Raw genomic sequence first — 26,271 nt, 5'->3', positions numbered from 1 at the left:
TTGTGTGATTACAGAACTGTAATTTTAAAAAAATGCATTATACACATCATACTCTCCCCACCCCCACTTAGCAACTTAGCAATCTTCACTGGGTGTTTTTTTTTTTTTGTTTGTTTGTTTTGTTTCAGTTGAATGTTTCCTGTGATCCTGCAATAGTTTCATGTGAAATGCACCTTGAGACGTTTGAACACTGCTATAATCACAAATAAGTTACTCTGTTTCCTTTTTACAGGGGGTATTACCTTGTCAAAAGTTTAAATCTTTGAATTAGCTAATCAGGAAATAGGACTGGAAAAATTTTAATTAAACTGATGTATTTTCTTGGAAAGGAGCAGGACATCTGGAGATGAGCTTTACTATAGATGTGAAAATTGCTAGCCACAAAAAAAAAAAAAAAAAAAAATCTGATTTGTGCAAACACTGACCTAACTTGAAATTAAAAAAATGCCCAAACAAAAAAATAAGATGTTTGACACCTTCAACAGGTCCTCCATTATTTTCATAATGACTGCTACAGCTGCACCGCCAAAAAGTGCCTAGAATTGCAATTTTGCACGTGTAATTCTAAAGACTGACAAGATGAGAAATGAACACAAATGTTAAATCCTCAAATCAAATCACTCCACTGCGAAGATTTCCTCCTGTAGAGACATTTAAAAATATATATATGTATATATTTATATATGTATAGATCGTGCACCTCAGCAACAAGAAATCAAAGTACCGACAACGTTTTATTCCCCCGATCTCTTCCAGAAGGCTAGTTTTTTGTGGCTGTTTTACTTTCAGGATCTTTTCTTTCTCTTTTTTTTTTTTTTTCAGACGTTGAAACGGCAGGAAAGAAAATTGTGGCAGTAGTTTTCAGATATCTTGCTGCAACTTGGAATTAAGGTTACCCCAATATGCCGCTTGGCTGTAAGGTGGGTTTCTTTTTTCATGTACTTTTTTTAAAATGAAATTAATTTGTTCTAGCTAATAAAATTATCCGAAGCCAATCCGATAGTTAAAGCTAAAATGAAGGGAGTTAAACCTTTCTTGCTTGCTTTCATTTTCTGTGTTTGTCCTCCTTGTCGCCTGTTTTACTGCCTGGTCCTTCACCGGACGTGTGCCTATTGGTGGTAGCGGTGTTTAAGAACATCTTGTCCATTCCTTTGAGAGCCTCGGTCAAGTAGTTCTGCAGGGCTGTGAGAGCAGCGCATATGGCTGGAGACCCAAAGCCATGGGTGATGAGGCTGAAGTGAGTCAAGCAGCTCTGAATTCCAGGTTCTAGAATAGGTGCGGGTCTGCTATTGCCTACGGGCGTCCTGTCCTGGGCCAATAGATCTGTAAACTCTTTACAAAGTTGCCTAGAGTGAGAAGAAAAGGAGAAGAGGTATTACAACCATAGAAAAATTTTCTTCACCTACCCCGTTACATTCTACTTAACAAAAACAATTCGATTTGTCATGCTTTTTATCCCAATATTTTGCTGAGAGTAGGGTAACCTATTTTTTGACTTGGTAAATGTGTCATTTGGAATAAAAAGTCCGAGAGCCTGTCTCGATGGACGGCTCTAACGCGGAGCTGGAAGGCCCGCGGGGCCGTCCGTCGGGCAGGCTTTAGGAAAAAGGGGTGGGGGGTTAGGTAAAGAAGAAGGGTATGGGTAGAGGCTGTCCCGACGGGGGAAATTGGGATTGGTTGTTGTCGCGGCCGTCGGTGGGGGCGGGGGGGTGGAGGGTTGTTTAAGAGGGTCTCGGAGGACCTTAACGGTTTCCGGTCCTCCGAGACAACTTTCCCGCCCTCCCGCCCGTTAGTTTCTGGGGTGGGAGTTTACTTTGGTTAGCGGTATCCCGAGCTACTGGCGGCTGGTCTCATCATGGAGATGAGCGGTGGGCCGGTTGGGAGCCGTGCCTGGTTGGTCTGATGATCTTGGACAATGGGGCATGTGGGGACATGCCACCCCTCGGACCCTTGCTTAGATGGCAGGGTCGGGGGCCATTTACATCTGTGCAGTAGCTCGGGATCTGGGTCGCAATGGTGATACCATTGTGAAGGTTAATAAAAATGGTTATTTAAAGTTGTTTTGTAATGTTATTTATATTTAAATGTTATTTAAATATGTTAATTTACAATAAACAGGGCTGCGGCCAGGTTTTCTCCACGCAAGTTTACGTGTCTTCTTTGGGGATGTGTTTAAGGGTTTGATGGGTAGAATGATGTTAACAAGAAAGCGGGCCTTTCCAGCTTCCGCTGTTATAACAAAATACAGCTGGACAATGACAGATTCTGGCATCCTCCTTGGCAGCCGACATTTAGGGCTCCTTTTACGAAGCCGCGGTAGCAGTTTAACGCGTGTAATAGTGCACGCTAAACCGCCGGATGAGCTAGATGCTACCGCCTCCTCTTGAGCAGGTGGTAGTTTTTCGGCTAGCGCGTGATTAAAAGTCACGCGCGCTAAAGCCGCTAACGCAGCTTCGTAAAAGGAGCCCCTTGGGGTTACTCATGGTAAAACTTTTCTCTCATTTTGTAAAATAGGGCTCTTGATGCAAAATTTTCAACTAATTTTGTCAATTAAATGTGAATTTGTAGTTAGAGTTGGTGAATGGGAGTTGAGTGCCAGGAGTCCAAATCCTAAATCCACCACCAACTCTCTGACATTGAATGGGTCACCTTGTTTACTCGCCCTTAATTAAACATACAGAGTTGTGACTGATAATGAATGACCTGTCCACAGCGAAAGGCTCAGTTTCAAATATTTTGAACATCTTTGTTGCAGTGTCAACAAATGTATTGGAAATACTGGTATTTAGATTCTAAGCTTTTTTTTGCTGAGGAATCTACGATGCTATTAATTCCAAAATACTAGCGTTATTCCAATTTGTGTTGCAAAGCGTCTGTTTCCCACCTCAATCCCGAAACAGAACTGGAAACCCCCCCACATAATTTAGGATTCCCTTTAGGATCCTTTAATGCAGGGGTGTCCAATGTCGGTCCTCGAGGGCCGCAGTCCAGTCGGGTTTTCAAGATTTCCCCAATGAATATTCATGAGATCTATTTGCATGCACTGCTTTCATTGTATGCTAATAGATCTCATGCATATTCATTGGGGAAATCCTGAAAACCCGACTGGATTGCGGCCCTCGAGGACCGACATTGGACACCCCTGCTTTAATGTTTCACTGCTTCATTTTGGTGGGAAGTCATTAGGGGAAATCAGATACCTAGATGGAATTTAAGCTATATAACTTTCATAGGAATATCAGACCCTAAATGGGTGTATAATTTGAAGATTTTTTTGGACCAAGTACATTAGCATTTATTTTATTGTCATTTCCTGACTAAACATTTCTTTTAATGTCATGTTCCTCCAAGTTGTTAATAAAAGGACACCCATAATTTGAGTGTGTTGGAAATCAGACTGAAAACCCATAATTTTCTCTAAATGTTATTTAAGTAGGATCTATAGAGCGGTCAGAACAAACACCATTCACAACTGGATGGGTTCTCTCAAGTAATTTCACAAAATCGTGCGGGTTAAAAGGTTTTATGGGAAAATGGTTGAGGTCTTCAATATGTGCTTTATTCATTATGACAGTGCAAAAGAGGAAACTTTGAATTTAGAGAGCAAATGGTAATGAGTTCAACATTTGAAATCTTCAAAGGCTAAAAAGGGGGGCCTGCAAGCAATTAAAGTTCTGGGACATTAATATCTTTTGACCCTGCGGAAAGGGGCAATCAAATTCAAATCACGTCTAGAAAACATCTGGACAAATTTGAGCAAATGATTTTTCAGTCATCCATATATTTCTTTAAATTATGCTGTCAACGGTGCAAACCACGTCCTAGAGCACTAAATAAATGATCACAGTTTCGGTGCTGCCTGAAAGATAAGCGTGAAGGAACACCACTACCGACCTAAGCCAGCCATTAATTAAAACATTGAAGAAATATAACTGAATTAAACAGAAAAAAATAAAACCAACAAAAAGAAAGGCATAAATTAGAAAAACTGAATATCTACTGTACAAGTTAAAATGAGCCAAAGCTGAGCTTTATCAGATTTACTGCAATTATTTCTATTTCAAGTGAGCAGCACAGCAGTAATACAGTTACTCCTGCCATCAGCACTAAATGTAAAGCAATATATAGAAGATGTTAAACTACTGATTTTGTGATCCTTTTGTATGCAATAGATCTGTATGCAGTGCATGAGTGTATGAGATCATATGTATATTTTAAGATTGTAGTTTATGCAAAATATGTACATAGTGAAGGGTGGGAGACAGAATGTGTTTCAAAGGGACCGAAACGGAGGAGGAAGAAAGAGACAGACAGACCCAGGCTATTAAATGCCATAGGTTTTTACCTACATTTATACATTTTTTTTAAAAAAAACTGTCCAAAAAACCCAGCATGTCTTTTTTTTTCTAGCAAAAAAAATAAATACCAACAGGTTGTGGTAAAGAGGTATATTAATATAGTAAAACCTTGGATTGCAAGTAACTTGGTTTGCAAGTGTTTTGCAAGACAAGCAAAACATTTTATTAAATTTTAACTTGATATACAAGCAGTCTTGCAATACGAGTACATACAGCATATCATCATCACAACTGAGCCGATGGTTCTTCTCTCTCTGATGCTGCAAGAGTGTAGTGACTGTTCTAAATGAGCGAGGTCTTGCAATACAAGTACGTGTAGTATTTTGTATTAAAGTTTTGGGGTTGTGGAACGAATCGTCTGCATTTCCATTATTTCCTATGGGGAAATTTGCTTTGATATATGAGTGCTTCGGATTACAAGCATGCTTCTGGAACAAATTATGCTCGCAAACCAAGGTTTGACTGTATAAAGATAAACCCATAAGAGTTAATCTTAAAACATGATGCCAATGCAATGATTCATAGTGAGAATGAACAAAACAAACTCACTTGGTCGCAAGCAGCATATTTTTTCTGGAGTGCAGATCACCGGGGTCCGTATGCTGTCTGTTTAGATACTCAGAAACAGCTTTAGCTGGGAATTCAGTTTCACAGATGTATCCAAAATCTCGAGCTAAATGAACAGCTTCACCTAAAAAAAAAAAAAAAAAAAAAAAAATTGTGTTTGTATGTGTGTTGAATACATTTCAGTCGCTAGGAAGTAAGTCAAATGCATTTGAAAAGGCAGAAGAAAAGTTCCACAAATTACACTTTTAACGTATTTCCTTGATATCTGACATCATAGAGGTAAATTCTTGAAGCTTTTCATTTTGAGGGGCAATCAAGTACAGGTTAAAGTTATGTTTCTTTAAGTAAGCAACTGAGCAGTTTATCAGCATGAAATGTATATAATCCTTTTTTTCGTGAAAAATAATTATTTGGACTCTCTGTTTGTAATTGTCAGTTCATCTGTCTGTCTTGTTTCAGGTTTCTTCCCTCCAGAGACTAAGGTCATCTGACTTCCACTGTAGTACTTTCTGCCGCAAAAAAAAAAAATGAGACACAGTAGCTGAGAAAAACCAAGAGTTCTAAGGGAATTCCAGCAGATTATGGCTCAGCCCTCTGGTCTAAAGCGTTAAACCTTTTAAATCACTGCCTAGGGGCACTGCAAAAGATTTCCGACACACCAGAACAGTGAAATCTAATAATTCCTAATACTTTATTTTTTAACGATAAGGATTTACTTCTAAACATTACAAGACCTTTCTTAAAGGGGCTCTCATCAGAGTCATTAGCCTGCAATTGATATGAAAAGGTTGATCCATAAATTAAAGCAGAAATCAACCTTATCAACTTTTAAAACACATTCAGCAAATAATCAACTGTTATTGAAAGGGACATATATAATTTGCCTTTTCTAATAAAAATGAAGTCTGACATAAATGTGACTAGGGTTTTAATGAGAAAAGTAACTCTTAAGTCTCATGGTAATTACACTCTGGAATGGATGTCAGAGGATGTGGCAAAAAAAAAAAAAGCAGTTAGTGTAGCAGGATTTAAAAAAGGTTTAAACCTCGCTAAGTTAACTGATTTCACCACATTCTCCGGCAATGAATTCCAGTGTTTAATTACACAGTGTGTGAATAAATATTTTCTCTGGTTTGTTTTATATCTACTTTGTCCTTTTGGTATCTTACCAGGTATTTGTGACCTGTGTTGGCCACTGCTGTAAACCGGAGAGAAGTACTTGATGGATCTTGGGTTTGTCCCAGTACAAATTTTAAGTTCTTATGCATTTACCTATAGATTTATTGCCAAAGTAGAAATATGTGTAAGGGCTCCGTTTTCCAGACAGTTGGCTTATGGATTCACAAATGGGAGAAAGTCTTTGACAGTGTTCTAAGAATAAGACCTGGTCATAATCAAGTAGGCTTCTTGTCATGATCAGCAGAGAGCAGCAATACCAGACTTTTCAAATATAAATGATTTCACTATTACCCAATAAATTATTAAGTTGTCAAAAATGGATTAACCTTTCATGAGGTGCATTGTTTTTTGTAGGATTAAGGGTTACATTAGAGGAGCTGCTGAAAAATTCTCAGATCAACCAAGAAAGAGAGTGATATGGAGCCATGAAACTTACAAGTTATTTCACATTTTTCTTGATACTTTTCATTTCATTTCATATCATTGATGCAAAAGTGTCAAAAAAAAGTGTGGCATAACTTGTAAGTTCCATAGCTCTACATCATTCTCTTCTTGGCTGAAATGAGAACTTTTCACTTTTAACTTGGCCTTCTTTATTGTTTAAATATGAATTAAAATAATTGACTGCTTAAAATTCACTATGTGCATATTCAACATGACTTTATTTTAATGTGTAGGAAAGAATTTGTTATAAATTCAATGTAAGTGTCTTCAAATCAAAATCAGTATGGTAAATGCAAAATAGAAAATTTACATTGTGTAGCAAAAAAAAATCACAGCCTATAATATATAATTTATAATATACTGTCTGTTCATATGTATCTGAACAGAGAATTAAATATTTGAATATTCCCCCAGCAAACACAAGTCGTTCTTGCAGTTTTTACACTAGTTATAACTGAAGGTATAACATCACAACAATTAAAAATGATTTCAGTTAACCATTAAAAAAAAACCAAAAACAACCTTACAAAATGTCAGTCTTGGCGGAAATAATTAGAACAGTCAATATCTTAAATTAACTGCATTCTCTGCTTACCTTCCACCAATGAGGTTAGCAAAGTGACATTTGCAGCTTTGCGCCTGCCCGCGGGTAAATTCAAACCGATTTTTTCTAGCCTCTCTCTTAACGATCTCCCCCCATTTTTCGATTTTGCTCTGAAATTGCAAGAATTAACATTCTGATTAACCTTTGAATATTGCAGAAAGAAAGTTGATACAAGCAATCTAAAGACTATAGAAGCTTGAAGAGGTTTTCAACTTTAGAATTTAGAGCATGGATCTAGCCAGGTGCTGACAATTGCTTAATTTCTGCCTGAGGATAAGATAAAGTGTGTGTGGAGGGGGGAGGGGAGAGAAAGAGAGAGGGGAAGAAGGAAAGGAGGAAAGGGTTGACTGAGGATGTATCTTTAGAGGACATAAAAAGTACCATATGGATATAATGTCCTTACTAATTGGTATGAAACAAGTAGACCTTGTTTCTATTCTTTATGGGGGGAGGGGGGAATGAAGACTTTCACCTAAATGCAAAAAATGACAGGTTTTTTTTTCTGACTATGCAGTTTAGTGACGTAATTAAAGGGAATTAGGCTTTGTAAATCTATGGAATGGAGAGTTATTGTTTTAAAAGGGAGGGGAAGAGAACTGAGAGATTTAAAAAATTGCAACCTTATTCAACAGTGCTCATTAACTGCCTATTAAGCAATAAATATCATACAACAGAGAAATAAATGTGCATGTCCGAACTTATGTAGCTATCATTCATTATTGGTCACTGCAGGGTTTATACATAAAACAAAGCACCCCGCTGGCTGGGACCTCGTCAGCTACTGTAATGGCTTATTGTACATACAAGGATTTATGTAAAGTACAGGATCTATTTTTATTTGGTAAAGTATCTATTTTCATTTAGGGCTCCTTTTACAAAGGTGCGCTAGTTGTTTTACCATGTGCTTAGCGTGTGCTATAATGCCGCACATGCTAGTCGCTACCGCCTCCGTTTAAGCAGGTGGTAATTTTTCAGATAGCGTGCGCTAATCTTGTGCATGCGCTAAAAACGCTAGCGCACTTTGAAAAAGGAGCCCTTAGTTTATACCAGCCATGTCTTGCCTCCCAGAGTGGGACGAGGATTGAAACATAAATAAAGATGGCAGAAGTAAAATGTGTCTGAAAAAAAAATAGATTCGATGTGATTCTTAATCTCACATATCTTACACAATCAACTAAAAAGAAGGCAAGACGTATTATCTGGTACCATTTGTATAGCAATCTTTGTCTAGACTTGAAAACATATTTGGCAACTCTGTGAAAGAGAAGGACAATGGGAAACTTTTACAAAAATGAAATTACTTCCAGACAACTAGAAGAAATGGAGTAACTGTCATTACTAGTGCACTAAAAATTGCTTTCCAATTGATCTTATATATATATAATTCTTAATGTTTTTAAGGCGTGGCTACCAAATATAGATTCTAATATATTATTTCTTATAATACATGCAACTGAATGTATATAAGAGAGAGCTCTAGTAAACAATCTGTATTAATAGGATAAAACCTAAAGACAGACATCATTTGCATATTACCCAATAAAATTGTAAAAATAAAGTAGATCAACAAATGCCAAATTAAGTATTTGCATTAGCACATAGGCAAGATAAGTTTGTGCAAAAACTATTTTGAAAATAGTTTATTTGGAGAGAGTGTGGTGCAGTGTGGTTAAAACTATAGCCTCAGCAGTCTGAGGTTGTGGGTTCAAACCAACCCTGCTCCCTGTGACCCTGGGCAGGTCACTTAATCCCCCCCCCTCCCATTGCCCCAGGTGCAATGCTTGAGTACCCAATTGCCCCAGGGAAAAATGCTTGAGTACCTGAATAAATTCATGTAAACCATTCTGAGCTCCCTGGGGAGAACGGTATAGAAAATTGAATAAATAATACAAGAAAATTCTAATATTCAATAAATACATTTTAAATCTTAAATTGATGCTTTTAAATTCAGACTGAAATAGTTTATAGTTGATTTCATTTGATATACTGTCTTAATCAATCAAGGTGAAAGCGGTTTACACATTTTCTTTGTTAGGTACTCGTTTTCTCCTACCTGTCCCAGCGGCTCACAATCGAACTATGGTGCTTGGGGCATAAAAGTAAATAAAGTGTATTAGCTGTATTCTTTCTGCTACTTATGTCTACCTGCTTAGTGTTTGACTACCTCTCTACAGCATATATGTCTGAGTAATGTTTTTGAGTTGGTCAAATTTGTTGCCCTAAAAATGTGGCCCAGTCTGAATATGATGCAAATAGTGAGTTCTTAAGACTGAGTCCTGACTCGTTTGGTTTCTGTTGAGACAGCTACTTACCTCCTAAGTACTCCTCCTAAGAGGGAAGCGTTGAGACACTCAGGAGGAGAAAGGCGTCTTTGAACTTCCCCTACAGTGACTTTGTATTTCGAGGTTGAACTGAGTAAAGACAGTCGACCTGGCACTGAACAAAACACCTCGCTGGCGTTCACGGATATTCCTCCCAGAAAGCCATCTTTATTCATCATCAGAGAAGTCACAGATTTTGAAGGTAAAGGAACTAGAGAGCAAAATCACAAAAGTCATGAGAAACCTCCTCCGATAAGCAAATTTAAAAGTGACTGTCAGTGGTCTGTCTTGGTTACTGTCTATTTGCACATGTACCCCTATTTATATTAACTTTGTAATTAGGTACACCACTTAGATATTTGATAAGTGGTATATCAAATTTCAAATAAATAAAATAAACTTGACTGCGCTGAATCTAATTGAGACAACACCTGAAGATAGATGTGCCATCAAACAATAACAAAGAAAGTCTGAATATAGTAGGATGATTTACTTAGGGGTCCTTTTATCAAGCCGCGCTAGCGGGGTTAGCGCGTTGGACATTTCATCATGCGCTAACCCCTGCGGCCGTCTAAAAAACTAACGCCTGCGGTATTATGCGCATTAAACCCCCTACTGCAGCTTGATAAAAGGACCCCATAATAGTTGCTCTTTGTTTATTTGCATTCATGAATAAGACGAACAAGTTCATTAATTTATGAAATAAGGGTCACGTGCTTTTATTTTGGTCCCTTCTGTTGCCCCCTCTGTGTCTCTAACTGAACGGTTTAGAAAAATCGGTGGGCAATGCAAAATATTCATAAAACTGAACACCATTAAAAATCCATTTATCACGAAAAGCCAAACAAGCAAATACACACACAATGAGCAGTTAAAGTGGTTCACTTGTGCCTAGAAATAGCAAAAGTTCATTTCCGTTAAGATAATTAATGCACACTAAAGCACAGGTAAATAAACATTGTACTGCCACCACTGCCCACATTTAATTGCATCCAAATAAATATATGTGCACATAAGAAAATATTTTCGAGCCAAAGAACAGTTCTTTTGAGTGTATATTGACACAGTAATCAGGACGGCTTTTTCGAAAGTAGCTTATAATTGTCGTTTACATCTGGAGGCTTCACAGGGGAAACACCATAACCTAATAACAGAGCTCAGATCTGCCGGTCACGGTTTTAAAAGGGGCGCTACTGAACACATCGGTCTGCTTTACATTAGGAAAGGCATGCTTCAATTGAAGAACCTTTTATGAGGAAATGCAGTAAATTTAATTACCTGTTTTCCCACTCACATCCCTCTAACTTCCAGTTAATCTTCAATCCACGTAAATCCCTACAATATAAGATTGTTTCCATGCTGGCTTTCAGTCTGCATCTGGATACGTTTACAATGGATCTTGCTACTATTATTATTGAGGACTATCTACTGTTTTAAAATGTTATGCTTTAAAACTTTTGGGTACTGACACTATATGGGAAGGTTTGGTAAGAGAGTCATTGGGTTCAGCTAAACTTTTTTTTTTTAAAGGCAAAATTTGCAAGCTAATGCCTATAATATTCTTCAATCCACATGGAATCCAATTTTTCAAAGAGAATTTCATGAACAAGATGACATACTTTGGAAAAACTGGTTTAATAGGAAATTTAATCATTATGTTTTTTTCCATTATTTGCGGTACCCATATAAACTGAACAAAACTACTTTCAATGTAATCATCATCATTACTATTAGTATTTATTTACAATGTTATTATATGTGTAATAATACTTGTAGTAGTAGTAATTGCAGTAGTAATAGTACATTTGTTCTCGTTAGTGCGTTATATTTCATCGTATGTTCTTTTGATCATTAGTGTACACAAAGATTTTTTTCACACATTGGAGGTATTTTAATCGGAAGGCATATTTGTTCCCCCCCCCCCCGAACCTTCTTCTATGAACCCACCCTTTAATAAGATAAGATAAGAGGAAATGCTGAATGAAACACTATATTTTGAAGGGAACCATAAAAACATCATGCCAGTGCAAAGCCTTCAAATAAACTCGGCAGATATGTCATCAGCGTTCCCTGAACCCACTGAAACGCAAAAAAAGTTTGGTTTGCTACAACTGCCTTATTTTAAAACTGAATATTGATCAGTTCACTGTTCAGTGATCTGATAAATTAGAAGGAAACCGGAAACCTAACATGAACTTATATTAAAGTATACGTACGTCTGATACGGGTAACAAACGTGCTCTATATATTCAGCAGCTCAGTGACTTAGAATCTTCGATAGAAATTTACCAGCTACCAGGTACACAACATTAGTTTCAGAATAGATATTCCATGTAAATTGTCATATGCACTGCAATCTGTAATGCGGTCTTTAAGTTTCCTTTCCAAATGTAACTTTTAAGTTTATGATCCCAATAGCTTTAAAGATATAATTTATTTGAGAAACAGTGTTCTGGGAGTCATTAAAGGCCTTTAATTGATTTTTAGAGATCTTAGAACTTTGCAGGAACGGTAATTATGATGGCAAGGCCCACCTGATATCACATATCGCAAAAGTGAAAATGGCGTAAGGTTAGCGTTACAAGAGTACAAGGCAGTCAAACCAAAACGCACAGGCATGACTATTTTTTTAAAGTTAGAAAAGCCCCTAAGCATTAAATCTAAGACATGAAAAATGATAAAGCTTTAACACTCCCATGACACTTCATAGCCTCCAATAGGAAAAGGATTTTATTAGGATAAGGCACTCTGTCGTATTGGATTTAGTATCTCATGATTCACTTATCTAAATGGGAATTTTGTTTCCAAATCCGTATTGGTATAGGTTTCGTTTATCCATGGAGGTTTCTTTTTATTATTTTAATAGGCCATATGCCTCCGTGTTCTCCCCTTTCACAGTTTCCTCCCTTTTTATGGCTACAGGAAGAATGTACCTGGTTGATTTGTTAGTAATTATGAGCACACTGTTCCTGCAAATAGAATGGTAAGATGAGCGTGATAGCTTTAAAACGACAGCAGGAAATAGCAAGGAAATGGAGCATGGCAAAACTCAGCTTGAGGCTTCGACTTTTTTTTTTTTTTTTTTATGTTTGCAATCTTCTGTGCATATATTAAGTCTAGTTCTTCTGTTCCACAATCTCAGTTGGGTTGCTTCACACAACGTAAATAAAATATAACACACGCAATATTTCAACTCCCCCCTGGTTTATTCAAAAATCAATAAGGCAGCACCCCCCCCCCCCCACACCGTAGAAGAGCGTGTTAAGAAAAACTGATCAGGTGACTGCCAGTCTTTTGTCTTCTGTATATAGCGCAGCATATTAACCAAATAATAATATTCCTTTACATATTAAGCGTTATCTCTGCCCGTTATATTATGAGTACTTTCTAGGATGAAGGACAAAACCCCTTGGCCCTAAAGGACCCAGTCGTATAAGAGAGGACGTGAAATCGCCATATAAAAGAACCCTCAGCTGACAATGCTGGGCAGTAAGCCATGCAACACTCGGCCTTTGGAGGCTCTGCTTTTTGGACTCTTACAGAAGAAGAAAGGTTAAGCTGGGGAATAGCATTTTTTTTTCTTGTCATTCTTTATACATATCAGAAATTAGAAAAAAAAACCATGAATTGCATAATGTGAGAAAGTTAAACTGAGAAAAAACTAAATGAAGGTTTTGTCTTAATCTGGGTACTGCCCCTAGGCCTCTTCCCTCCCTTCTTACACCCACACATACGCTCAGTCACTGAAAAGGAAACCACTAAAATAAGAGCTTTCTATAAGGCATATGTGACATAATACTAATAAGTTCTTAAATTATAGAAGCAACAAATGTTATTATTATTATCATCACCACCGATTGTTGTTGGTTTGGGTTTGTTTGTTTGTTTAGATCGGGGGGGGGGGAGGAGGTAGGGAACTCCGGTCCTCGAGAGCCGTATTCCAGTCGGGTTTTCAGGATTTCCCCAATGAATATGCATTGAAAGCAGTGCATGCAAATAGATCTCATGCATATTCATTGAGGAAATCCTGAAAACCCGACTGGAATACGGCTCTCGAGGACCGGAGTTCCCTACCCCTGGTTTAGATGGATCTAGGAGCTAAGAATGATTTTTTAATGTCTAGTTGGAAATTTTAGACTGTTAATGTACCGCATCCTTCTCATTATTACTTTATTGATTGCTCATTGACCAGCCCCTTCAAATCGTATTAACCACCCTCTGCCAGTTTATATTAGGAGAGTTTAAATGCACCTTTCATTATTCCCACACTGGAGTTCAGACTTTCCAGCTTAATGTTAGCTCTAATGGGGCAGCTAAGAGACAGGGGCCACGGTCCCTGACTATTGCATTAATAGCTCAAAGGGGGCTAATACAGAAAATTAGCCTTAAACGAGCTCTGGAGATCTTCAAATGAAAGCACCATTTATCACGCTGGCTACCTTAACTCGACTCGTTTGCTCTCTCTACTGGGAACAACTCATTTCCTCTTAACTAAATTACTTCACAAATGTCAGCTCAGCCCAGATAGCAAACATAACAAGAGCATTTATAATCCAGGGTGGGAAGCACAGTCCATGTAGGTAGGCTACAGATATTTGAAGATCTCTTCCAACAGACTTAAGGGTTATTTTTTAAGACAAAAGTTTTCATCCTAAAACACAGTGCATGTTCATTTGAACATTTAAAGACCAGGAAGTATCTGCAGTTTCTGTAGATCAATATTGTACAGGTATTCTGCTAAACCAATAAAAAGTATCACCTACGTCTTGTTTGCTGACCTAATTCTACTGATAAACCAATAGAAGCTTTTGCTTTTATAGAGGAGGCGTGGGAAGTTGTAAGACCACTATCTGCAGAGTATTTTTTTTTTCCAATCTCAATTGGTATAGGCAACTTCGTGCGAAACACTGTATCACGTGATATTTTATGACACTTATCTCTATGCCTAATGCGTATATTTGCTGACCTCTTGTGAACAGCGCACTTGGGAGCAAAAATTGTTCTAAATCGCAATTCTTAAAAATAATAATAATAATAATAATTTTATTTCTTATATACCGCCAAAGCCATAGTAGTTCTAGGCAGTTTACAACAAAGAAGGGCTGGACAATCAGCGAAAATGGTACAATGTTACAATCAGAGAAAATTAGGTGGCAGAGAAAAAATGGTACAAACAGAAAGAAAGATGGGTACAATTATGGCAATGAAATGGTACAGGGAAGAAGGTCAAGACAATCTGCATAAAGGACAAAGAGATAGAAGGGGCAAGGGTGAGCATAGGGTCTTAGGGTATGAATCGGGTGAAGAGATTAGTTTTTAGTAGCTTCCTGAAGTTTAAGTAGGATGAAGTGCGTGAGATGATGTGGGCCAGCCAGTTATTGTGATGACCTGCTTGGAAGGCAAGAGTTCTATTTAGATATCTTTTGTAACGGCAGGTCCTTAGGGTTCCGCCTGCAATGGGAAGTTATGAAAATCAGGCCTAATTAACTTTCCAAAACTTGTACAGTGTGTTATCTTCTTAGGGACACCTTTTTAAAAGTTTAATTTGGTGTAATAATAAGCTCAGAATGGAGGGCAATCATGGGACTAGGACCTTTAGTTAAATTCTTAGTGCTTTAGAACCATTAAAAGAATTCTCATCTGCACGAAAGTAAACTTTCAATCGTATTAAGTCCAACAGCTTTTGCAGCATCACATACATTGCCTTTTTATTGTGAGCAGCATGACAAAATGTCAACTCTGCCGGTTAACAAGAGAAGCACTCCACATGTACGGATATTAGAATTATAAGGACAGCTAGAAATCACTAGTTTACACAAATCCGTAATTTTGCAGGCACACGATCAAACAAACAAATCTACTAAATCGACACAGAATAATACGAAATAGGAACCTTTGTTGTTATGAAATTTCAGCAAACTGTTGTTTGTAGATCATTTCTCTCACTCTCCCTGCATACTAAGTGTGTGTGTGTTGGTGGGTGGGGAGAGGGGGGGGGGGGCGCGGGAAACAATATAATTTTTTCTTTCCTTCTTAAATACGGTAGCAACATTTTGTGTGTTTTCCCAGAAAACAAACATTTCCTCAAGTCTGCTATCAAATTCCAAAACATGTTTTTTCTTCTTGTTTGTTTTTTTTTCCTTTCTTAATGTAAACCACGTTATGATTTGTGGACATCAACAAAGAAGGATAAATCTAGTCAATAACTAGAAACCCTAGTTATTTCTCTAAACTCACAAAATAGCAGAGAACATTATTACAAGGAGTCTCAATAGCAGCACAGAAGCCAGGACCAAGGAAGTATCTGCAGTTTCTGTAGATCAATATTGTACAGGTATTCTGCTAAACCAATAAAAAGTATCACCTACGTCTTGTTTGCTGACCTAATTCTACTGATAAACCAATAGAAGCTTTTGCTTTTATAGAGGAGGCGTGGGAAGTTGTAAGACCACTATCTGCAGAGTATTTTTTTTTTCCAATCTCAATTGGTATAGGCAACTTCGTGCGAAACACTGTATCACGTGATATTTTATGACACTTATCTCTATGCCTAATGCGTATATTTGCTGACCTCTTGTGAACAGGTTTAAAATAGTATGCTTTAAAATAGTATGAGTGTTGCATTTGTCAAAAAAGTGAATATCAAATGTAGTCCACATTGTTTTTAATAGCAAACATCTGGACTTGGAAATGTTGTTGCACAGCTAATTGTCTAATACTGTATACACAGAGAAGAACTTCCTTATTGTTAGTTAAAGAGCTGTTTGCTCAGTTTGCTTCCTAAACTTGCAGTCTGTCTTGCCCAATTGTCTGTTAGCATAACATAATACCAAGCATCGTCAGTAACTGTCAGACAAATAATAATAAAAAAAATCAACAGCTGCAAAATGCCCAAAATGAGTTATTGTAATTACTTTTAATTAGTTTAATTAGTTAATTATTTTGCTTACAGCTGTACAAGAGACTGCAAACATTTGTTAATATCGCACACTCTTTAACAGTAGGGGTGCAGAGCAGTTCTTCTAATTCGAGTATGACTATGTATATAATATAACTGTGCATGCGTTTCTGCAAATGCATGTTTACAAACCCCCATTTGGCACAAATGGAAAACACTTATAACATTCAAATGAAATTGTATATAATGATAAGGCTGCAGAGACAAATAATGGAGTGCATGGGGCGGAGAATTAGGAATAAATGGCGATGATTGCATCCGAGAACGTGTACGACCAATGCGAGTCAGCCAATAGCAAAAGCAGAATTTTCATAGCATGTCTGCATGCTCTTTCCAAAATTCAAAGTTTATAATTCAGCATTTAAAAAAAAAAAATACTAGAGCATATAGTAACTAACATAAACACATTTAAGTATCAGTCTGTCCAGCCTATGATTATAAGATTTTTTTTTTGTAAAAAGACCTGTTGTCATGCTTAGCCACAAAACTGCTGAGAGAGAGAACAAACTTTTACAGTAATTGTAAAACTTGTTGAGATTTCATACCTTTTTTAATGACAGACTGATCTAATAGGTTCATAGCACTGTTATTGATATCTTCAACTGCCTGTAGATAAAAACAACAAAGATTAGATACATCTGTATTCAAATTGACTGGATATTAAAGATTCGTGTATATAAATCATGTCATTCGCACCTCCAGATCCTGTTATTTCCATTTATATTAACCCACTAGGGAAGTTTTTATTATTCACAAAAATGGACATGGAAATGAAATTCATCCATATTATATGCTCTTCTAATAAAAATTGAGGTATGAAACATCGATGGTGCAATGGTGGTTTTGTTATCTTGTGAATCATTCATTTTATGCATACATTTTTCAACCAATAAATATTTATACTTTTTCTTCACTAATCCTTCAATTCAGCTTCGGCAGGATGCCTACTTACTTTAAATTAAAGTCACTAACCCATGACAAATACCTATCCAAATATAATTTGTTTGAAGATTTTTTTTTTTTCATTAAAGCCTGATCAATGCCAAAGTTCTTTAAAACTTCAAATGCGACATACTGTAATATCCGAAAGCAATCAGTAAAAATGTTAAGGTTCAATGTCCAACACTGAGAACGCATACAAATACAATAACCACAATGAAAATCGTTCAACGTTTCTTTCAACCCTAAGGTCATAAAGATACCTTCAGAATAATAGGAAATCCCAAAAAGTTATGATTAACCATGTCACATTTGCTGTAATTATTGTTACTTTAAAACACAAACACACACACACAGTAAATGACGTATGAATAAATAATGTTTCTCTCCCTAAATAATATAATTTTTTTACTGTGTCACAATAGTATAAAATGTTTATAAAACAAAACTCATTGACATAAACTAAACCACTTCAGTAATCTAGCAATATCATAGGACATAATATATATGTTGTAAAACTAAATAATAGCTTTCTGATTGTCACACATGTTACATTTCACTGTTCTAGTTCTATCAAACAATTTTTAATAATTTACTTATTCACTATTTCATTTATTGAGATTTATTAACAGCCTTTATGAAGAGATTCACCCAAGGCTAAAGAAATGCTAGGTGGCTACTGATGAAATACACTCAATAATAAAACACATACACATAACCCCTACAGTCCCCACCACAGCATGAAACTTAACTTGTTTTACGAACCTAGCATCTGTTACTTTTTAAATATTTTTATTGAAATAATAGAATTAATTTGCATTTTCTGTGAATATAGATACATTCAGTTGCCAATGCCATTATGATTATTATTATTTTGCCTTTTATAAAGACAAATTATATTTTGGTGGAAAGTGGTGCACTAAAGTTTAATTTCAATTTTCCTTGCATTCTTTTAATGTCGTTAAAATCACAGCACGGATTAACCTATTTCTGGAGTGTTATTCAAGAAAACTGTGCCCAATATAACTCATAAATTATTGGTGGAAAACGCAAAATACAAAAAAGGAGGCAAATTAGGAAGGGGCCGCTGAAAAGTTCTCAGCCCTACCGTCTCCATCGAGGGCTATGCACTTAGTGTAGCGATTTTCCACTTTTTGCGTTCCGTATTTTTCCAATGAAATGGAAAAAAAGTGGAAAACCACTGACTGTGTCTAGCCCTCGATGGACACTGCCCCAACTTTCTTGGTTGGTCTGAGGACTTTTCAGCGGCCCCTCATAGTTGTTTCACTAGTACTAGCGGTCAATCTTAAATAAGTGCACTGCAGTAGGTGTGGACGAATGTTAAGCGCTACGATTTCGCTTTATCTCAATTTGATTATGTTATGTTTTCTTCTATTTACCATTTTTGAAGGGAGCATTGTTTTATTTGTTCATTGTACGCTTATCTGATCTCCCTGTGTTTTGGAAAAATATAAAGGTGAAATAAGGAAAAGGCAATCCACACGCCTCATCAGCATCGTGGCTTAGCTGTTGTAGCTAATGAGAACACTATCTTCTGATTTTCTATCTAATTACAGCCGCCTGCTGGGTTTTTGTACAGGATATTCACCCAGCATGTTGGCACTTAATAGTCACAGAGAGGATCGTAAAGATTTAATTAGGACTGCATGCGGAAACGTGGATAAAAAACAACTCAGACTTTTAATTACTATAGTTCTTTAGTTAAAACTGGCATAGGATGGCTTCAAGAAATAAGGGCTTTGGGATGGGGGGAGGGGGAGAGAAGAGAGGGGGCGGAGAATATGAAAGTGGAAGGAGGCATTGGTAGTGGTAGTTAAGGTGTACCTGCACACCTTCATACAACAGAACTGCTCCGATTTAAATTGGGCAGTCTTTAATGCTAGCACGCAAACACGGTTCTAGCCAAAGACAACATTTCAACCAAATGATTGACGGAGAAGGTTTTTCCTTCAGTTAAAATAGAGGCAGATCGAATGCTGTAGTTTCCTGCAATGTTTTTGACCTGCTTTACAGGCTAATCTATTTGTGTTCCAATGAATTCTTTCCATGTGTGATCAGTTTGACTCTACAGAAGGCCAACATGCAGTCTTCACTGATGAACTAAAACATAGCAGCACGGTTAGTTTATACTTTCAGTAAAACGCAAAACAATTATTAAAATTGCCTTCGATAGACAAGTATCTGTTTAATTAAAACTGAATAACAGAAAAGAAAACAACAAGAAGGAATGCCATGTACTTTATGTAGCGATTACCATTGTACAGTCTACTAAAACCTTATCAGGACTTATCAAATCATCTGGATATATATATATATATATAAAACTATGCTGAAAGAATACATAAATATATTCCAGATTTCAAGATGCCAGTGCTCAATGTAGAAAATATTGATGACTTTAAGTACTGATTTCTTTCTTTCCTTAAATTCAAATCTATAAATTAATTTAGAATTTTATTTATTAAAATTAATTATATCTATCTGTCAAACCAGTCATTAACTTTACAGACATTAAAAAAAACCAACATACACAAAAAAAAAACCAATACAGTGGGGGAAAGAATTTCTGTTTGCAGATTTATGCTATTTTACATGGTGTGTGGGGGGTGGGGTGTTTATACACACAAACACCCTTCCAACCCAACCACTATCCATATATAATCTTTAAAAAAGTTTGAATAATACTCAGTTTTACTTAGCTATTTCGTTGTATTTGATTGGGTTTACAGCAAGATTCTTTTCCCTTAAGTAGCATGCCGTAAAGCATATACCACAATAATTTTTGAACCTGCTTATACCCTTTACCAGTTTACATGTCTTTTTGATAGCCACCTTTTTTCTATCTATTCTTCTATAAATTATAACTTTTTCATAGTTCTGGGAAAGGTGAATTATTTGAAAGTCAAGGTACTTTTTGTGAAGAGTTATTACAATATTCCTTTTGAGACTTGGGGGCTTCTTAGTTATTTTTTTTAAATGTTTTTATGACATATTGTTCCACATTTTTTTTTAAAGAAATACAAGGTGTCATAAAGAGTAATATCTGACAGCTTTTCATTAATATGAGAGGCACCTTCTCATACAGAATAATTTAACTTCTGATATAAAACTTTACCGAATGGTATTATATTTTCTGATTTGCCAAATCTAGGCTTCAGAAGTTGACCAAGACAGTTAGATTTTGACTATTCTGAACTTACTGTAGCTGTTTACAATACCCCATTCCATTTAGGACATCTTAGCATTTTTCAGATCCTAAAATTCCTAATATTTTGCCTTTTAAGTAGTTGCATAATGTGCTAATTTGTTTTATTGTAATTCTTCATTGTTCATGACATGGCTGCAATTTCATACATGCAAATATTCAGACTATTCGTTAAAGCTTTTATTATATAAAAATGTACAAGAAAGAAAATGCATACAAAAGCAAGACCGTGTTCATCCCAGAAGATTATATAACACAAATAAAATATGCATTTCCTTACAAAAAGAAGCATTTTTCTCATACTGCTACAATTTATGTTTCATTTGAAGAATTAAAAAAAAGAAATCAACTTTAATCACAAACAGTATGCAGACTGAGCAAATCATTACTCAAACATATAACATATAGTTGTACATTTTATCCCAGACTCATAATGTTCCACAAAATTTATAAAATATACCTAATTAGATAAACTGTTACACACATACACATTCAGAGCACACATGCTGTGAACATGTCTGCTGCTTTCAATATAGTGAGAAATAATGATTCCGTAACTTTTGGATTTGTCTCTTACCTGCACATCTTCCATTCCTGGGTGACCCAAGCCATGCAGAGAAAGGCTGTCTCCCATGCCAGTGTCCAGACCGTGGTGGGCTGAATGCAGGAGCACATCTGGCCGCCTTACTGAGTGGTAGTCCCGCCTGGGGTCAAGTCCCGAGAGCTGAGGCAGAGAGGCCCTGGGCTGAGGTAACAGAGATCCGGCCTCTGATCCCACGTCTTGCCTTTGCCTTTGGCCCCAGGGATGCTGTTGGGGTTGATGCAAAGGGTTGAGTGAGTAAGGATCGTTGACATGGGAATAAGGGTCCTGACTTTGGTGATACGGAAGAGGCTGATAGGGAGGTGGAAAATAGGGCGGCTGAAAATCCGAGGAAGGGGTATGAGACAACGGAGGGGCACTGGAATAGGGTCCTTGGGAGACAGATCCCAGTTGGGACAGTCTGGAGCTGTGGCTGGGCACGCCATCATGCCGGTCCTGAAAAAGGAAGATAAAAGTTATTTAGTAAAGAAAAAAATATAAATATCTTCAAACTATATCCGCATATATACTGATATTCCATAGCTGATTTAAAAAAACAAAACCGCTGAAAGACGTTACCTTCTAAGAACAAGGGGGGATTTTAGGGGGATTTTTTTTTTAAAGTATATTTAAAGACAACTTTCCAAAATCTCCATATAACTCTTATTACTACAAAACAATTTCCCTAGAAAATCAATTTAAATGAGAAAAACATTTTAATATGATTTAATAGTACGTTTAAATGGAAATGGAAAGTCTGTATGCATGTTTCTTGTAAAGAATTTGCATAACCTACAAAGTATAAAAAAGCAAAAGCCTGGAAAGAGTGGAAAGTCAGTACAAAGGTGACATACATGAAATAAAATGTAGTGCGGGCAAGTCGCTGGGACTTGCGCACGAGTCGATGGCATCTAACAGCAACAGTAACAGAATAATACAAATCTTCATCACTGGGCATTAAATGAGCTGAAAATGGCTTTATTTAAAGTGGTCCCATTTCAAACGAAATGCAAGATCAGGTTTTATTTTTATAAGGTGCAATTCTTAGCTCATTTTATCAATGGATTCCAAATATGTTTAACTTATTAACGATAAAGCGCAGGGAGAACTTGAACAAAAATGTCACACAGACAGGGGAAATATAATTGAAAACAAACCCCAAATCACAGGGCTGCCTCCTGAACCTTTGAATTCTCAAAGCTGAGTCTGCAAAACGAACTAAAGCATAAAAAAAAAAAAAATCTCCGTCGTTGAAAGTGTAGCTCAAATAGCCACAAGCAATCTCTTGCAAAACTTTTTTTTTTTTTTTTTTTTTTTTTTTTTGGGGGGGGGGGGGTCTGGTTGACGCATCAAACTTAAACCCATAATAAGAATGCAAAGAAGCAAAGGGAGACGAGAACCAGCTGCAGCCCTAACAATGATATTGTCCTAAATTACAAAGCCAAAGGCGTTTAAAAAAAAAAAAAAAAGAACCCGGAATTCAGAGAGAGAGAAAGGATCCAACTCACCATGGCCGAATAGGTGTGGACTAACATCTGGACAAAATAAAGACGTCTGGTTACAGCTAAATAAAATAAAATCGAGGAAAATTGAACAGAAACGTGTTGGAACTCTGCTCCAAGTGATTCCAAGACTATCCGTCCAAGAACGCCCTCAGAATAAAATTAGCCATATATACATGGACATTAACACACACACACATAAAAAATGGAAAAAAAAATCTCCGTCTTTCAGCTCCAGATGCAATCCTCTTCAACCTAAGGCTAGGTTCAGACTGTTCGGTCGCCCCTTCCCTCTGCTTCTCTACGCCGCCTCGTAATAATTGATATTCATGACTATTAATATTACACGTCTACTTTAGAGAGAGAATGGAGGGCAAATGGAGCGTGAAGCTGCAGCCAGCTCCCGTGCTCCCCTACCATTGTAAGTGACGTTCATTCAGTGGAGAATTACTAGATGTAATCAGACAAGGGGGCTGGGAGAAGGCAGACTTTAGGACAAGTTTAGCAAGCAAAGAGGCACAGCTTCAATTAACTTAGAAGGGGGAATGTAAACTACACCTCACGTTTGCAGAAGGAAGTGGCTAAGGAGCAATGCTAGAGGCTAACTAGCGTATTTCCTTATTTTTTTTCATGTAATTACACCGAGTGTTAATAGGAGAAGTTTGATTGCCTTTGGTGTTTTTGTACCTTTTTTTTTTTTTTTTTTTTTGTTTAAACAAATAAACAGGACTTTTTTTTTTTTTTATTCCTCGAAATATCAATTTGGGACTGAAAACATTTAAGCAGCATAATTTGTTTCGTTCTAAGTTGCAATTAAGGACTTTAGTGACTTCTAGGCATAAACCTGTTTGTTAAGAAACAAATGAAGTCCCTAAGCAGTTTGTTCTTCCTATTCCACACCCTCCCCCCCTTTTTTTTTTTTTTTTAGTTAAAGGAAATGTACCCAGTTATCAGATGGATGGGAAAAAAAAGTATGCCATGATTTTTAAAGGATGCTGAACTTATTAGATCGTAATCAAGCCAGGGGCAACACACACACCCTCCCCCCCCCCCCCCCCCCGTTAAAAAATTTTTGCTCAACTGGTCGGGCCAATTTTTTTTTTTTCTAGAGGTACAGCCTACATGCCTAAACATATATTCAATCAATATTATTGTCTATGTCTACTTCAAAAACACTGTAGATATAAGCAGAAAAAGACCATAACAGGGAAACCTAAAATATTCACCCAACTCTTACAGGACGTGCTAGCAATAATTATATAAACTCAACAGTGTTGTAAATGATAATGTGATGAATCAACTAAGGCACTTGAGTAGCAAAAAAAATTAGTAACCTCCCCCCAAAGAAAATAATGCTCAAGTTTAACCGGAGTGCAAACATTCAAGCTAATATATTAAAAAAAATATGTGTATTTTGCTAGTGAAATCAAAGCAAAGGGAAACTCTTTCCGGGGGGGGGGGGAGGGGAAGGTATTTGGGATTGCTAAAGGTATTTATCTATAGTATTGCAATAATATATGCATATGCAGTGTAATAGTTATGTGAGGAAGGGAGGGAGAAAAGGATTGGTAATGTATTCATTTTGTGTATTTTAAGTGCGTTATGGATAACGCTCATGTTTAATATAGTTGTATTGCACTGTCCAAAATTTGAAAATCAATAAAGAATTAAAAAAAAAATAAAAAAAGCAAAGGGAAACTACACTCCATCCTGCTTAACTTACCTAGTCAGAACCTAAACCATCATTTTCTGTGAGTTTTTCCACCTTATTTACATTAGTTGCTGGAAGAGAGTGGACACATGATCATTCCAGCGTCATGAATGGATTTCTCAAATGTGGTTGTGTAGAAGACAGTTTTGAGAGAGAGAGACCGCCTCTTGCCAGTTTTGGAACTAATTCGGGCATATGCTGGATTTTGCCAGTGTTCAGTTGATAATTAGCTTGACGGAGCTTTTCAGAGTTGAAACATTCCTGCTCTCTGGAAGACGGCTACCCACCGGGCTCTTCCAGGAGATCTCAAAGAGCACATTCAGTCGCGTCACAAGATTTAACATGCTCTCCCATACAGCCCTTTTATATTCCATTGTGTATTCTTAAACCAACTGCTTAATTTTATCCGACACTTCCTCCATATTATTCTGTACAAAAACCTGTCTTCTTTTTGTTACCAAATGCTCTCTCTCAAACCCCCCCCCCTCCTCCCCCCACTCCCTGTTCTCTTTCCTCCAACGCTTACTTAGTTGTGGCCTGAGATCGCCCGCGCTTTAAATATTAACTAACTTCCAGAATTATGTTCTTCAAGAGTCTGACCTTTTGGCTATTGAGAGCTTGACACGTTCTCACTCCAGTGACTGTGGAAAACCGGACTAACCTCTCCATCCCCCCTTCCCAAGCTTGGGAACATAAACAAGGCAACACCGCAAAAAAAAAAAAAAAGGCTATAGACCACATTTAGCCCCCTTGGTTAAGGTCTAAGATATTCGACCATGTTATAAAAGATAACTGAATCCGCGTTATATGAGTTTCTACAGTGTAATATGTACAAAAAAAACCCCAAACAAACGAACAAAAAAAGAATGGTAATCCCTTTACCAAGATATCTAAACAAAGGTGTTCCTTAATGAAACTAAAGGAATATTTACAAAAGTTTTCCGTACTTTCAGTAGGATTCTATACTATTATAATATATAATTATTTTTTTCTCTATTCTTTGTCATTATTTCATTCTACTACACTGACTAATCAAGCAAACATATATTCGAGGGGGGTACTGAAGAGTTCTCAGCCCAACCAACTTCCCCTAAATTCTGAGCGTTATTTTGTCACTGTAGCTAAAAAGCGTGTCAATTTGCAGAAACAAAATTGTCAGGGTTTTTTGTTTGTTTGTTTTACGTTGATTTCAGATCATCGATTGAACTATATCCACGACATTCTCTTCTTGGTTGGGCTGAGAACTTGTCAGCACCCCCTCATAAATTTTGGTCTGAAACTAAGTTAGTCAAACATAGTAGAAAATGTAGTTGTATTAGAAAAACAGTAAAAAAACAAAACAAAACCCCACAAACGATTATTTATCAGCTGCTACTGTCATTACTGTTGGAATTTGCAGGCAGACATATTTGAAAAGAGAGGATTGCCCTACATCTTTAAAAATACAAGGTCGATTATTTAAATGTAACCATGTTCTGTAATGTGCCATTTAATTCCAGCCTTATTCGGTTATTTGGGTTGACCCGCATTAAACTCTCGTTGCTAGAACTAGAGAAGAAGGGTTTACAGTTTTCCCAATCTAATCAGCCAACTTTTTTCCCTCTTAATCGCAAGCAATTTCTTGCCTCCGATTTCTAACATCTGCAGAAACAGTTTTTCCGTATAATCTAATACTTGCTTACCTCGTAGATATCCTCATACTTGACATTTTCTACTAGTTTCCAGAGCATGATGGCAGCCTGTTCTCTTGAAGGTGAGTGCATTCATGTGAAGAGCAGATGTCTGGATTCTCAGCACTTCCCCGTCTGTAATGATCCATCTATAATTGGAAATGGGGGCTAGACACCAAATCCTGACGATCCAGTTCCATCGCAGCTAATAA

General features: G+C 36.9%; 1 protein-coding gene across 1 annotated transcript; it reads right to left on the bottom strand.

Annotated features, from left to right (window-relative positions):
• Nucleotides 1-753: 753 nt before the first annotated feature.
• On the bottom strand, nucleotides 754-23,010 carry TFAP2B (transcription factor AP-2 beta). The gene is made up of 7 exons (XM_033939903.1): nucleotides 22,685-23,010; nucleotides 21,174-21,632; nucleotides 16,977-17,037; nucleotides 9,465-9,684; nucleotides 7,144-7,262; nucleotides 4,908-5,049; nucleotides 754-1,346 (listed from the first exon to the last, which is right to left on the bottom strand). Exons 1-7 carry the CDS (start codon nucleotides 22,709-22,711, stop codon nucleotides 1,046-1,048), a joined length of 1,329 nt encoding a protein of 442 aa, XP_033795794.1. The 5' UTR covers nucleotides 22,712-23,010; the 3' UTR covers nucleotides 754-1,045.
• Between the last annotated feature and the right edge of the window lie 3,261 nt (nucleotides 23,011-26,271).

Source organism: Geotrypetes seraphini, chromosome 3 (genome assembly GCF_902459505.1).
Source record: "Geotrypetes seraphini chromosome 3, aGeoSer1.1, whole genome shotgun sequence".
In the NCBI taxonomy this organism is placed as follows: domain Eukaryota; kingdom Metazoa; phylum Chordata; class Amphibia; order Gymnophiona; family Dermophiidae; genus Geotrypetes; species Geotrypetes seraphini.
The sequence above is the reverse complement of the archived record's forward strand: the minus strand, read 5'-3'. Positions and strand labels throughout refer to the sequence as shown.

Bases quoted from the DNA above. Each gene is read 5' to 3' on its own strand.
- TFAP2B (XM_033939903.1), bottom strand. From the start codon at position 22,711: ATGTTAGTCCACACCTATTCGGCCATG. The intron at 7,263-9,464 runs GTAAGTAGCTGT...TTGCAATTTCAG, and splicing joins TTAGGAGGAGTACTTAGGAG to AGCAAAATCGAAAAATGGGG. The intron at 1,347-4,907 runs GTGAGTTTGTTT...TTCTCACTCTAG, and splicing joins AATATGCTGCTTGCGACCAA to GCAACTTTGTAAAGAGTTTA.